General features: G+C 45.6%; 1 protein-coding gene across 1 annotated transcript in view; it reads left to right on the top strand.

Moving 5' to 3' along the window:
• The window catches only part of bop1 (BOP1 ribosomal biogenesis factor), a 238,685-nt gene that overhangs the window by 22,051 nt on the left and 200,838 nt on the right, over nt 1–15,796 (top strand). The window contains exons 2-3 of the mRNA XM_073055147.1: nt 5,293–5,484; nt 7,109–7,231. Of these exons, the coding sequence (XP_072911248.1) occupies nt 5,293–5,484; nt 7,109–7,231 (315 nt within the window). The remainder of the gene's footprint in view (nt 1–5,292; nt 5,485–7,108; nt 7,232–15,796) is intronic.

Below are 15,796 nucleotides of genomic sequence, written 5' to 3'. Positions count from 1 at the left end.
AGAAATAAAGTCTGTACATGCTTGAACAAGAAGTTCTGGAAGAGCACTTCTGGGTTTTCGCGATCCGCGGTTGGTTGAATTCGCGCATGCGGAATCCGTGGATAAGGAGGGCCGACTGTATTGTGTTCAGTTCTGGTTACCGTCACCTACCTACAGGAAACATGTCAATTAGGTTGAAATAGTACAGAGAAAATTTACAAGGATGGTGAAAGGATTTCAAGACCTGAGTTAGAGGGAAAGGTAAATAGGTTAGGACTTTTATTCTCTAAAAATTTGATACAAGTATACAAAATTATGAGGGGTTTAAATAAAAAGGTAAAATCAAACAGGCTTTTCTCTAATCAGGTTGGGTGAGGCTAGAACTAAAGGTCATGGGTTAAGGGTAAAATATTTAAGGAGAACTTGCAGAGAAACTTCTTCACTCAGAGAGTGGTTTAAGCGTGCAGTGAGCCTCTAGCAGAAGTGATAGATGTGGGTTTGATTGCGACGTTTGGATGAGTATGTAGATGGGAGGGGTATGGTCCAGGTGTGGGTTGCCAGGACTAGGCAGAATAACAGTTTGGACCATGTGGGCCACAATGCCTGTTTCTATACTGAAGTGCTCCCTGACTCTGCCTAATGTCTTTGTCAGGATCAGTGGGACATTATGAGGACCAGTGCTTGATCTTCAGCCATTTACAATCCACAACATGAATTTGACTGAAGTGTCACCTGTTCGAGTTTGCTGCTGTTGCAACACCATGTGAGATTGTGAATAGAGAGGAGGTTGTTTAGAGGCCACAAGGAGATATTGCTGAGCTGATCGAGTGGGCTAGAGAAGGGCAGACAAAACGTGCTGTGAAATAATGAAATCATTGCCGCGCTGCGCTGCACTAAACCAAAAAGCAGATTATCTGTTAACTGATGACAGATTGGGAACTGCTGATGTTCAAAGGGAGCTGGAGTTGCTGCACACTTGGACTATTGTATTCAGTTCTGGTTGCCTCATTATAGGAAGGATGTGGAAGCTTTAGAGAGAGTGCAGAGGAGATTCACCAGCATGCTGCCTGGATTAGAGAGGGTGCTGAGGAGATTCACCAGGATGCTGCCTGGATTAGAGAGTGTGCAGAGGAGATTCACCAGCATGCTGCCTGGATTAGAGAGGGTGCAGAGGAGATTCACCAGGATGCTGCCTGGATTAGAGAGGGTGCAGAGGAGATTCACCAGGATGCTGTCTGGATTAGAGAGGGTGCAGAGGAGATTCACCAGGACGCTGTCTGGATTAGAGAGGGTGTAGAGGAGATTCACCAGGATGCTGCCTGGATTAGAGAGGGTGCAGAGGAGATTCACCAGGATGCTGCCTGGATTAGAGAGGGTGCAGAGGAGATTCACCAGGATGCTGCCTGGATCAGAGACGGTGCAGAGGAGATTCACCAGATTGCTGCCTGGATTAGAGAGGTAGAGGAGATTCACCAGTACGCTGCCTGGATTAGAGAGGGTGCAGAGGAGATTCACCAGGATGCTGCCTGGATCAGAGTGGGTGCAGAGGAGATTCACCAGGATGCTGCCTGGATTAGAGAGGGTGCAGAGGAGATTCACCAGGATGCTGCCTGGATTAGTGAGGGTGCAGAGGAGATTCACCAGGATGCTGCCTGGATTAGAGAGGGTGCAGAGGAGATTCACCAGGATACTGCCTGGATCAGAGAGGGTGCAGAGGAGATTCACCAGGATGCTGCCTGGATTAGAGAGGTAGAGGAGATTCACCAGTACGCTGCCTGGATTAGAGAGGGTGCAGAGGAGATTCACCAGGATGCTGCCTGGATCAGAGTGGGTGCAGAGGAGATTCACCAGGATGCTGCCTGGATTAGAGAGGGTGCAGAGGAGATTCACCAGGATGCTGCCTGGATTAGAGAGAGGAGATTTACCAGGATGCTGCCTGGATTAGAGAGGGTGCAGAGGAGATTCACCAGGATGCTGCCTGGATCAGAGAGGGTGCAGAGGAGATTCACCAGGATGCTGCCTGGATTAGAGAGGGTGCTGAGGAGATTCACCAGGATGCTGCCTGGATTAGAGAGGGTGCAGAGGAGATTCACCAGGATGCTGCCTGGATTAGAGAGGGTGCAGAGGAGTTTCACCAGGATGCTGCCTGGATTAGAGAGGGTGCTGAGGAGATTCACCAGGATGCTGCCTGGATTAGAGAGGGTGCAGAGGAGATTCACCAGGATGCTGCCTGGATTAGAGAGGGTGCTGAGGAGATTCACCAGGACGCTGCCTGGATTAGAGAGGGTGCAGAGGAGATTCACCAGGATGCTGCCTGGATTAGAGAGGGTGCTGAGGAGATTCACCAGGACGCTGCCTGGATTAGAGAGGGTGCAGAGGAGATTCACCAGGATGCTGCCTGGATCAGAGTGGGTGCAGAGGAGTTTCACCAGGATGCTGCCTGGATCAGAGAGGGTGCAGAGGAGTTTCACCAGGATGCTGCCTGGATTAGAGAGGGTGCAGAGGAGATTCACCAGGATGCTGCCTGGATCAGAGAATGTGTCTTATGAATATTGGTTGAACGAGCTAGAGTTTTTTTCTTGGAGAAGGATGAGAGGTGACAATAGAGGTGTACAAGATAAGAGGGATAGAATGAGTTGACAACCAGAGAGACCTTTTCCCCCCCAGGGCAGAAATAGCTAACATGAAGGGGGCATAATTTTGAGGTGCTTGGAGGAAAGATTAGGGGGGATGTCAGGGGTAGTTTTGTTTTACTCAGAGAATGGTGGGTGCGTGGAATGTGCTGCTGAGGGTTGTGATAAGGGCAGATATATTAGGGACGTTAAAAGACTCTTAGATAGGCACATGGATGATAGAAAAATGGAGTGCTACTTGGAGAAGAGGGTTAGATTGATTTTAGAGTAGGTTTAAAGGTTGGTACATTATTGTGGGCCGAAGGGCCTGTGTGCTATAATTTTACATGACTGACATATGGGGGCTTGAAAGATCAGATGGGCTACTTCAGCTCCCAGTTGTTATTATTTAATTTGTGCCCATGTTTTGTTTCTACGGGAATGTCTACAAATTGCATCCTCCCTATTTAATTCTGTTCCTCATTACTTCATATTCTCAGCTTTGAGTCCTTTTGCAGTTGAGGACCAAGTTCCATAAGCTGTTGTCAATGTGTGTTACTCAAAACGAGTGTGCCTGGTCTGTGCTAGTCACTTTCATCCGATGTAGATTAGTGCAGGATCAGCTCTTGGCATGACTGGTTTCCATCTTCAATGCTGCATGCTTAGAAAAGGTAGTGGAATTGTGGTCTGAATCAACTTCAGTCCTGAGATTCAACAGATGATGGTCGTGCCCCTACAGTGGATGTGTGTTTTACCTGATGCTGACAGGAAACCAGTACAGGAGAGTGTTAAAGTGGAAAGGCCGTTTTGAAATAATTTTGATCCTGAGATTGACCAGGTCATGATCCTATTAAGGCACTCATTGAAGCATGCTAGTGGAATTTAAAGTTCGCAGTACATTTATTATCTTCTTGCAGGCAGCCACAAAACAAAGAAACACAATAGAACCCATTTTTAAAAAAAACACACAAAGATAGACAAGCATCCACTGTGCAAAAAAAGAACGAGTTGTGTAAACAATTTTAAAAATAAGTAAACAAATAACACACAGAATATGAACTGCAGAGTCTCCGAAAGAGAATCGCGTCCATGGAGCCAGCTGAGCACCATAGCCGGTCAGGAGCATGATGGCTGTAAGGCCATAGCTACAATGTCAGTTCAGCTGGTGGATTTGGGTTCAATTGCAACACTTTAAATGCATAGATAAATACTCCATTGATTCTGAAGGAAATTACAGCGACACAGTACAAGTTCACAGATATACAGTGTTAGAAGAGAAGTAAGAAAAATAAATAAATAAGTTACTTTAAGCAGTCTTGCAGGAGGGGGGTTATCGCTTCCCTGTCAATAGGTTGTCTCATTATAGAGCCTAATGGCCGAGGGTAAGAATGACCTCATAGTGCTCTTTATAGCAGCACAGTTATCTTAGTCTATTACTAAAAGTGGTCCTCTGTTCAGCCAAGGTGGCATGCAGGGCGTGAGAAACATTGTCCAGAATTAACAGGATTTTCCGTAGGGTCCTTTGTTCTACCATAGCCTCCTATAACAAAGCCAGCCTTTCTAATCAGTTTATTGAGCCTGTTGACGTTACCCGTGTGATGCCATTGCTGTGGCACACCACCACATAGAAGATTGTACTGGCAACAACAGACCAGTAGAACATGTGAAGGAGAGACCTGCACACTCCAAAGGACCTCAGTCTCCTCAGGAAGTACAGTGACTCTGGCCCTTCTTGTACACAGCCTCTGTGTTGGTGCTTCACTCAAGTCAATCATCCAGGTGCACCCCCAGGTACATGTAGGTCCTCATCACGTCCACATCCTCACCATCAAGAGTAACAGGGAACAGTAACAGTCTTCCTAAAGTCCATCACCATCTCCTTTGTCTTACTGATGTTGAGCTGCAGATGATTCAGCTTGCACAGGATGAATCACAGTGGTCTCAACAGTGCTCACCAAGGAGCTGGAAAAACTCATCGAGTCAGGCGGCAACTATGGAGGGAAATGGGCAGTTGATGTTTTGGATTGAGACCCTTTGACTTAAAACGTCGACTGTTTATTCCCCTCTCCATATGCTGCCTGACCTATTGAATTCCCAGATCTCCAGTGTCTGCATTTTCTTATGCCTCTGGATTACAATGGTCTGCTGGACAGCATTTTACAAAACACTTACAGCTCAGGGCGTAGGAGTTCAGAGTTCAATTCCAGCATCCTCTATAAACAAATTTGTATGTTCCTTCCCAAGTGCACGTGGGATTCCTCCAGTTGCTCTTGTTTCCTCCCACATTCCAAAGATGTACTGGTTACAAGGTTAAATTGTCTCATGATTAGGGCAGGGGTTCCTTCCCAACTTGGGGTCCATGGGCCCCTCAGTTAATGGTGATGGCTCCATGGCATAAAAAGGGCTGGGAACCCTTAGGCGAGTGTTAAATTGGTGGATTGCTGGGCGTTGAGGCTTGAAGGGCCTGTTCCATGTTGTATCTCTAAATAAAATAAAGCTTAAACCCTCAAGGAAGCTGCTAAATTTCTGCAGATTTCTGGGAAATTTTTTCTCCCTGGAGCAGGAAATCTCTCTCATTTTGAGTTGATCATCAATTAGTGTAATGTATAATTGCTGAGTTGTTGCTTCTGCTTATTTTTAGCTCTGCCACAAGTTATCTGTGACTTCTATTTGAATTTTTATGTGTGATCTTACTTTGCAGCTTCCCATCTTTGAAAGCTCAGCAGTTGATGAGGATGCCGGTGATCTGTCAGACAGTGAAGAGAGCATGTTTTCTGGTCTGGAGGATTCAGGGAGTGACAGCAGCGATGAGGAAGATGACCGTGAGGGGGACGAGAGTGATGAAGACAGTGACAGTGGAGTTGAAGAGAATAGTGTGAAGAAGGATATCAAGGTGAGGTAGATTCAGATTGATTTATTTATCATGTGTACAGTACTCTATATCTAAGACTTTTTGCACTACCTCAGTATTTTTCCTCTCTTTTTGTATTACTTATTTAATTTTTCTTTTTTATACAGTATTGTGCAAAAGTCTTGGGCACAGAACGAAGCAAAACACAAGAAGCAGTAAAACATCAGCAAAACAAGTCCCTTTCCTCCTTCCCACTGACACACCCAACTCCAGGCCTCTGGGCCTTCAGTTTGCAGTTTCCAGGCTTCGGTGTTAGGTATCTACCACTGGGCTAATTGCTGATGGGAGCTCGAGTTTGGGGTTCACCAGCCCTTGTGCCTCCTGCTTGTACTGACGTCTGATCCTGGGACAGCTTGACATCCATGGATACCCTTTGTTACCATCCCCATCACTGGACAGAATGGAGACCTGGAGTCTCGATGTCCTTCTTCATCCATCCACATTGCTGATGTAGAGCACCGAATCAGTTTCATGGTAGCACAGTGATGCTGCTACAGCTCAGGGCGTCAGAGTTTGGAGTTCAATGCCAACACTATCTGTAAGGAGTCTGTATGTCTTTCCTGTGAGCGTGTCGGTTTCCTTCCAAAGACGTACGGGTTCGTAGGTTGATTTCTGATTTGTAAGCTGTCCTGTGATTAGGCTAGGGTTAACTGGTTGCTGAGTAGTGCAGCTTGTTGAGCTGGAAAGGCCTGTTCTGCACTGTTTCTCTAAAGAAATAAATAAATAACTCATCCATTACAAATTGTTTCTGTTTGCCCATATATCTCTAAACTCCTACCATCTTGTATCTGTCCTAAATGTCTAAAACAGCAGCGTTAATATATGTTTTCCCCCTAGGAAGTGTGGGTCCTGAGCTTATGGACAGGATCCATTGGCTCTTTGATATCGATAAGACATCTCCTATAATGGAGCTTCTGAGAGTCTAACTGAGGAAGAGATCTGTGGTGATTTTTTATCAGCCACATGCTTTGTTTTGTAAGTTTGCTGCAGGTGAAAACTGGCTTCCTGTGATTCAGTTTAAACCATTCAGATTAGTTATGATATTTAAAGATAACATCAGTTTCGACTGGGCCATAGGGTTCTGACAGTAGCTTGCCAGAGTCCTGTGTCCTGGGCCAGTCTTTCAAGTAGTCCCCAGGAACAGCCCATCTTTGAAGATCCTTCCTCTGCCAGGGATGAAGTCTTTAGAGCTTCTGTTTGCGTTTCTGTAGCTCAAGGGTTTTTGCAGGATGGCGTTACTAGTCCCATGCCCAACCCTTCTCCTCTCGCAGCCGGACTTGGGACAGTCCATGACGGAGTTAAACTCATACTTAGGAAAAATAAACTTGACTTGGAATTTGAATGTGATGGTGGGATAAACTTATGCCGTTGTTGCTTGTATGCCAGATGTAACAATAAACCTGGAATCCGTCCCAAGGAATGTTGCTTTCCTCATTCTGATCTAGGACAGCTCTCCCTCTGGAGATTAATCTGTTTGTGCTGGTTCACAGGGTAATGTCTGACAGTACGGGCATATCAGCAAATAGACAGCTGCACAACATAGTCTTTGATCCCACAAGCACTTTAATTCCAGCCTCCTTTAATTTTTCTTATGTTTCTGTCCCAGGTCAGGAAAGAGGAAGGTGAAAGCTGCGGAAACTTGGTAGAGTCAGACAGCACCCTGCGGCCAGAGCAGTCGGGGTTGACCCCTCCTGTGGATGAGTACAAGGAGGACAGCTCGGATGAAGAGGTACAAAGAAATGGGTTTTCTTTCTTGATGGTGCTAATTGTGGTTTGATGTTTGAGCTGCAGTTGCTTATTTTAGCTCTGAAATCTCTAAAACCTGAGTCTCCTGCAGTTGAAAGCTTCCAGTAATAAAAGATTAGGCTGGGGAATCCTGGCCTCTGTCTTTGCTCTTTCCACCCTGCTGACTTTCCTCCTGTAGTAGCTGCAGCTTGTATTGTTTCCTGGTGCATTGTCCAAGCGGTCATTTTTAATAACTGCACCTTCTGTTGCAGCTGCGATTCAGTGAGCCCCATTAACTGAGTCACGAGGCTGTCGATTGAACATAAAATCCAGATGGAAATGCAAGATCAACTTTATTCGCCTTATACAGTATATTTACATGTAGTAGGAATTTGCTGTGGTGCATTGGTTAGGGTGTGACATGCAACAAAAAACAACGTTCAACGATTATAAAGAATTATATAAAAAGTAATGTTAGAGGTTAAAGTATGGAAATGGAATAATATGTGCATAAATACAAGCATGTATTTACAATCTAAACAACATTATAAAAAGTGATTGAAGTGTTTGCAGTACAGTGACTGAGGTTAATAGATAGGGAGGAGTGGGGGACAACTGATGTGGTTGATCAGATTAACTGCCTAGTAGAAGAAACTATTAGGATGGCATGAAATTTTTGTTTTAATAGCCCTTTAGCGCTTTCCAGAAGGGAACAGGCAGTTTGCCGGCTGGGTAGTGTCTGCAATGATATTTTCTGCCCACTTGTCCTGTAGTGACGGTAGATTGCAGCCAGTTACCTTTTGCGCTGACCTGACAGTTCTCTGTAGTTTTCGTATATCGTACACATTTGGACCCCACATAGTGCTGATTTGTTACAACGTGGTTTTTCAATTCTTTATTGAAATTTTTTTAAATGACAAGAATTCATTCTAAACCACATGTAAAACTTCTCTGGTGGTTGCCATTACAGTAAACATTTAATCAGTCAGTGAGTGCGCTTTACATACACTCTGAGCCCCTCCCTGCCAATCACATATCAGTTCACGCTCTGCCTCCCCCGCGTGTGTAAACATTCTTGCTCTCTCGCCAATTTATTCCATTTTTTCACCCATACTATCTGGAAAATGACCTGTAACTTGCAGTGAGGGTAGTATATCTAAGATATCTAGGAGAAGCATTAGCACGGATGTGAAACTGCAAGTGATACAGCGTTTGGAAGCTGGTGAGCATCAGGTTGATAGTGAAGATTTACTGATTTTTCATGGTGAGAGCCTCAACGATGAAAAGCTTCGAGAATTGGCAGAGCAACTCTTCCTGGGTGAATCTGAGGACACGGATGGAGAAGAAGAAAGACCAGTAAGAAACTTCACCACAAAATTCCTCACTCAAATCATGGATCAGTTCATCGATAATGACCCTGACTAGGAGCGAAGCAATAAGACAAAGAGATGACATGATTTCCTGCTACTGAGAACTGCTCCATGAGGGGAGACTTAAGAAAAGGCAGTCAAATGTTTGAAGAAGAAGCCAAAGTTAGACGATAACCCACACCTGGTCCCTCCTCTAAGATGTAACCACCACCCGCTTCCCTCCACCACTGCTGCGATGTGTTACTGTGCCACTGACGTACAGGATAGGGCTATTTGCGTGTTTGCCATTCCACAAATTATATACATATATATAGATATAATTATGCATATATCTCAGGCTTGATTTTCTTTTAATCAGGTACACGTGTCCATTTACGTGATGTTATAATAACCCCGCATAGCGCTGATTTACATAGAGCTCCACTTACAAGGAACGCATCCTCAGCATTAAGCAGGTCTGAGTGTATTGTCAAGCCAGACAGTAATGGCTGACTTGAGTAAAGGCTCTCTATGATGGCAGTGTAGAATTGTACCAGAATGATGTGGGGAAGATGAAATGTTACCAACTACTGCAAGAAATATGAGCTCTGCTGAGCCGTCGATAGAATGTGAAAACAGACTACCATTTTGTGTCATGATATCTGCCAGGAGCGTTTTTTGCTTCCTTGGCCAGTACTTACATTTGAACCTGCATCGATGGCCAGACCAGATTATTGAAGAGTGTTTAATGTCATTTCCAGTACACAAATGTAAGGAGAATGGAATAATTGTTACTCTGGATCTAATACTGAACAAAAATAACACAATAAGAAATAATCATAAAAGGTCAGAATAAGAATCAGGTTTAATATCACTAGCATATGACGTGAAATTTGTTCTGCTGTAGCAGTATCGTACAATGCATAGAAATAAAAACATAAATTACAGTAAATATTTTTCTGTAAATGAAAATAAATTGAATAAGTAATGCAAAAAGAGAGGAGGAAAGTTTAAAAAAGATACCGAGAAAGTGTTCATTGGTTTATCGTCCATTCTGAAAGTTGGTGAAGGACGGGAAGAAGCTGTTCCTGAAACATTGAACGTGTGTCTTCAAGCTCCTGTTCCTGAAGCAAAGAGAGTGTGTATCTCCTTGATGGTAGCAAAGAGAAAAGGTCCAGGGTGATGGAGGTTCTTAATGACGGATGCTGCCTTTTTAAGCCATTGCCTTTGGAAGGTGTCCTGGATGTTGGGGAGGCTGACTGTGTTTACAACTTTCTGCAGCTTTTTCTGATCCTGTGCTCTGGCCCCTCCATACCAGACAGTGATGCAACCAGTTAGGATGCTCTCCACGGTACATCTGTAGAAATGTGAGAATAATCCTAATGAAAAATAGCTGCTATTGTGCCTTCTTTGTAACTGCATCAATATGTTCAGCCCAGGATAGATTCTCAGAGATGTTGACATCCAGGAGGTTGAAACTACTCAAGCCAGCAATATATGAATTTGGAGAATCTGTCAGTGGTGTTGAAGGCTGAGGGAATAATGTTGGCCTTGAGGAAAGAGCAAACTCCTGGCAGTGGGTCCATGGAATCTTTGATGTCAACCACACCACCAAAGGTGATTTCATACACAGAACAGTCCAGCACGGTACAAAGACCTGGGAGCAGAATTAGGCCATCTGGCCCATCAAGTCTGCTCCACCATTCAGTCATGGCTAATCTTTTTTTCTCCTCAACCCCAGTTCCCAGCCTTCTCCCGTAACCTTTGATGCCATGTCCAATCAAGAACCTATTAATCTCTGCCTTAAATATACCCAATGACCCAGTCTCCACAGCTGCATGTGGCAATTAATTCCACAAATTCACCACCCTTTGGCTAAAGAAACTTCTCTGCATCTCTGTTTTGAAAGGGCACCCCTCTATCCTGAGGCTGTGCCCTCTTGTCCTAGACTCCCCCACCATGGGAAGCATCCTTTCCACATCTACTCTGTCTGGGCCTTTTAACATTTGAAAGGTTTCAATGAGATGCCTCCTCATCGTTCTGAATTCCAGTGAGCACAGACCCAGAGCCATCAAACAATCCTTGTATGATAACCCTTTCATTCCTGGAATCATCTGTTGTGTTAACCTTACTGATCTTCTGTTATGCGCTGCGTCACATAACTTGGTCGATCATGGTCTTTCCAGAACCATTGTCCTTGGCACTTTTTCTACAGACTGTTTTACCATTGCCCTCTTCAGGGCAGTGCCTCTGTTACACTGATGACCCCCAGCCATTATCAGTGCTCTTCACAGACTGACGCTTGGTGTCAGTGGTTGCATAGCCAGGACTTGTGGTCTGCACCAGCTGCTCGTACGACCGTCCACCACCTGTTCCCGTGGCTTCATGTGACCCTGATCGGGGGCTAAGCAGGTGCTATACCTTCCCCAAGGGTGACCTGCAGGCTAGCGAAGGCAAGGAGTGCCTTACACCCCCTTTGGTAGAGATGTATCTCCAGGCCTACTCTAAGATCAATCTAACCCTTCCCTCCCACATAGCCCTCCAGTTTTCTGTTGTCCATGCGCCTATCTAAAAGTCTTTTAATGTATCCGCCTCAAACACCACACCCCACTTTTCACTCTGTGTTTACGCAAAGATGTGTCTGACATCTCCCCTACACTTTTCCCCACTACCTCGATGCGTCCTGTGGTGTGTAGAAGTTGTTAAAGAGACTGATACTGCAGCATTGCTCTGTGCTGGGGGAGTGAGGTGTACTCCAGTCTTGCAGTCCTGTGCACGTTTGTGATCACCCTGTCATAGGAAGGATGCGGTTCCACAGGGAAGAGTGCAGAAAATAATTGGCAGGATTAGAGAGCCTGAGTTATAGAGGGAGGCTGGCCAGGCTAACACCTTACTCCTTGAAATGTAGGAGAATGTGTGGTGGCCTTACAGAGGTGAGGACACAATGAAGGGAGACCTTTTAGAAACATTTACAGTTATGAGGGGTACAGATAAGGTGAGCAGTAACAGTCTTTTCCCCAAGGTAAGGGAGGCCTAAAACAGGTGGTGGTGGGGTGAGAGGGGGAAGATTTGAAAGGAGCCTGAGGGGCAACTGTTTCACACAGAGGGTGGTGGGTATATAGAATGAGCTGCTAGAGGAGGTGGTTGAGCAGGTATACTAACTAGTATCATTTAAGAAACAGTTTGTCTTAGAGGGATATAGGCTAAATGCAGGAAATTGGGATTGTATGGATGGGCATCATAGTTAGCATGGACTCAGTGGGCCGAAGGGCCTATATCCGTGCTGTGTTAGACTCGGAGTCAGGCTGGGCTTTGTGATGAGGCCACCAGCAGAACCATACTGACAATATAATCCCCCCCCCCCCCCATTTGTCATTTCTGCTTTTATTTATTTATTTAGTTAGAGATTCAGCACAAAACAGGCCCTGCCAGCCCTTTGAGCCACACCGCCCAGCAACCCACCTATCTAACCCTAGTCTAATCACAGGACAATGTGCAACGACCAATTAACCTACCGACTGCTGCATCTCTGGACTGTGCGAGGAACCTGGAGCACCCAGAGAAAAGCCATGCGCACACGGCGGGACCGTGCAAACTTGCTTACAGATGATATTGGGCTGAGCTCTGAACTCGGCCCCGAGCTGTAATAGTACCACGATAACTGCTACAGGACCGTGGCGTTGTTGAATTCTTTTTTAACAATAAATCCTGCATGTTACCATCAATGATGTAAAATTGAGTTTTAGACATTTTTTTTCGGTGGGGAGGCGGGGAGCAGCTGCCTGTTGTCTGCTTCTGTGATAATTTTCTCTCCCCTTATTCGTGGAGCAGCTGATATTTTTCATTGCGTGCCTCTCTGTGCAGCTTTGACTGTCAGGTGGGTCTTCATGGTGGGAATGTTAGGCAGTTCTACTGTAGCCCAATATCCATGTCGAATGCACTTTACCCCTTTCACCTATCACCTCCCTCCACCCACCCACCTCCCCAGATGCTGAGTGACGCCTCCAGCTGTGTTCACGTGCCCCACACTCTCAGAATAAGACCATAAGACGAGCAGAATTAGGCTGTTCAGCCCATCGAGTCTGCTTCGCCATTCCATCATGGCTGATCTATTATCCCTCTCAACCCCATTCTCCTGCCTGCTCCCAGTAGCCGTTGACACTATTACTAAATATACTCAGTGACCTGGCCTCCACAGTCACCTGTGGTAATCGATTCCACAGATTCACCACCCTCTGGCTGAAGAATTCCCTTGTCATCTCTGTTCCAAATGGATGTCCCTCTATTCTCGGGCTGTTGCTGCTGGTCCTAGACTCCCCCACTACAGGAAGCATCCTCCTCACATCCACTCTATCTGGGCCTTTCATTATTTGATAGGTTTCAATGAGATCTCCCCCGTCAATCTTCTAAACTCTGAGTTCAAGCCCAGTAATGCTCCTTAAAGCCGAGAGCCGCCTTTGTGGCTTGTATCTCCAATCAAAGCTGAGGCCAAAAACAGCCTACACTTAGCGGTTTGGCTACCCGCGAGCTGTCATTGGAGATATTTGCAGGGCCTGACACTGGTCTCGCTGCCCTTAGCTGCTTTGGGGCTTCTGAATGTATTGGCATTAGTGTTGTGGTGGCTGCCCACACCCGCTGTGTGCCTTCATTCCTGAGTGCTGAGGTGTTTGTTCCTGACATCTGGTTTCACTGCAGACTTGTGGGGAGATGGTGTGCTTGTCATGTTTCGGCTGTGGTTCCTGTGGGGATTGATGTCAGCAGCTTAACGCTGCCGGATTAGGTGTTCCCTTTGTACTGTTTCTCCTTGGGACTAGTGTTGCGGGCCTGTCCCCTGCCGGCACTGAGGATGTCTGCACATTTTGGATCTGTTTAGTCTGGTTTCCCATTGGTAAATTTAACCCCCTCCCCACTCCCCCTTTCCTCCCACCTTCACTCAGTTCTTTGTTATAGTTTCAACAGACTCTCTGATTCCTGTCAGGAAGTTAACTGTTGCTGTCTAAAGATCCATAGTTTTAAAACCTCTGTGGTATTAATCTTGGTCTGAGTAGTGAGATCAGAGGTTGTATTAGATAAATGCTGACATTGTCAAGACACTTGTATAAATTTCTTTATCCCTTGTGCACGGTTTGATGGTTATGCTATCTGAATTTTAACTGTCTTATTGTTGCTAAGATTAATTTTGGTGTGCAGTGATGTTTAGAAGATGGGGCTTGTCAGCCACGGTTGGCAGCTCGTCTAGGAGAAGAAAAGCTGATCTCAAACCTCCACTGCCTTGACCTATTCGTCGGGAAGGCTTCTGGAGTAAACCCCAAGGCAAAATCTGGAGCTGGAGTCCCTACGTTGACTTCAATGTCGACTGACAACTCCTATGACACCATCGGTGCCAAACTGTATCGATCTCTGCTGTTATTTTTGGTTTCATCAGCTACATGGAGTAGGGGAACCTGCCGCATAGGCAACAGCTTGCTCTGCATCTCGCACTGCTCTAGCTCCCATACTGTCCTGTATATCAGGTAGACAGCTAGAACCAATGGAGGTCTAAAACACCATCAGACGAGGCCACTGGATCGACCCAGTATCATCTTGGCTAGAACATACAATACAGGCCCATGATGTGCCGATCTAATTAAACTAATTACACAGAAAATGCTGGAGGAACTCAGCAGGTCAGGCAGCATACATGGAAATGAATAAACAGTTGATGTTTCGGGCTGAGACCCTTCTTCAGGACTGGAAAGGAAAGAATGATGCCAGAATAAAAAAAGGTGGGGGGAAGGAGGCTAGCTGGAAGGTGATGGGTGTGAAGCCAGGTGGGTGGGAAAGGTGAAGGGCCGGAGAAGAAGGAATCTGATAGGAGAGGAGAGTGGACCATGGGAGAAAGGGAAGGAGGAGGGGACCCAGAGGGAGGTGATAGGTAGGTGAGAAGAGGTAAGAGGCCAGAGCTGGGAATTGAAGAAGAGGGAAATTTTTTTTACTGGAAAGAGAATCGATATTCACACCTTCAGGTTGGAGGCTGTAGACAGAATATAAAGTGCTGCTCCTCCACCCTGTGGGTAGCTTCATCTCGGCACAAGAGGAGGCCATGGACCGACATCGGAATGGAAATACAAATTGAAACGTTAGGTACTGGGTAGTTCCTCATTCAGCGGATGGTGCTGAGGTGCTCAATGAAGAGGTCCCCTGGTTTACGACAGGTCTCACCAATGTAGAGGAGGCCACATTGGGAGCACTGGATACAATAAACGACCCCAGCAGATTCACAGATGAAGTGTTGCCTCACCTGGAAGGATTAGTCCCTTCTGCCTACACAATGCCTATAGCCCTCCATTCTCTGCACATTCACATGCTTAAGAGCCTCTTGAAGGGGCAAATAAAGCTAATCTTTCTGTCTTGATTATGTGGTGGAGTAGGTATGTAAATTGAAATGTAATAATGGGACAGGGAAATTGTTAGAATCGGAATCAGGTTTAATATCACTGTCATATGTTGTGAAATTTGTTGTTGTTAGAATGTGTGCTGGTCCATTTCCGTTCTGCTCCCCTTTCCTGTTTTAGTCACATCTCGGTGAAAAGATCAAAACATCACAGTAGTGTAGCAGTTAGCATAACTTTATTACAGCGCCAGTGACCCAGGTTCAATTCCCACCGCTGTCTGTAAGGAGTTTGTACATTCTCCCTGTGACCATGTGGGTTTCCTGCGGGTGCTCCGGTTTCCTCCCACATTTGGGTTAGTATGTCAATTGTTCACGTGTAATCGGGCAGAGTGGGCTGATTGGGCCGGGAGGGTCTGTTACAGTGCTGTATCTTAAAGTAAATAAAATGAAATCAAATTGGCGGCCTTCTGGACCGGTGTTATGCTATTCTTTAATACAAGGTTATTCAACAGACTTCTGGAAGGACAAAAACAGTCTTTGTCATTTTTAACAATAAAGACATTAGCTTTATTTGTAAAGAATGCATCAAAACCTGCAGTGAAATGTGTCATTTGTGAAAGGGAGATGTGCTGGGGGCTGCTCACGAGTGCCACCATGCCACTAGAGCATGCCCACGACATAATAACTTGTACGTCCTTGGAATGTGGGAGGAAACTGGAGCACCAGGTGGTCACAGGGAGAGGGTGACAGCAGTGAGAATTGAAGCCAGGTCACTGTGCTGTGAAGAGTTACGTTAGCCACCTTGCTACTGTGGCCCCCTATGGCTGCTGTTTCTTGTTGTTGAATC

Source organism: Hemitrygon akajei, chromosome 8 (assembly GCF_048418815.1).
Source record: "Hemitrygon akajei chromosome 8, sHemAka1.3, whole genome shotgun sequence".
Taxonomy (NCBI): Eukaryota; Metazoa; Chordata; class Chondrichthyes; order Myliobatiformes; family Dasyatidae; genus Hemitrygon; species Hemitrygon akajei.
This window is presented reverse-complemented; position numbering and strand designations above follow the sequence as displayed.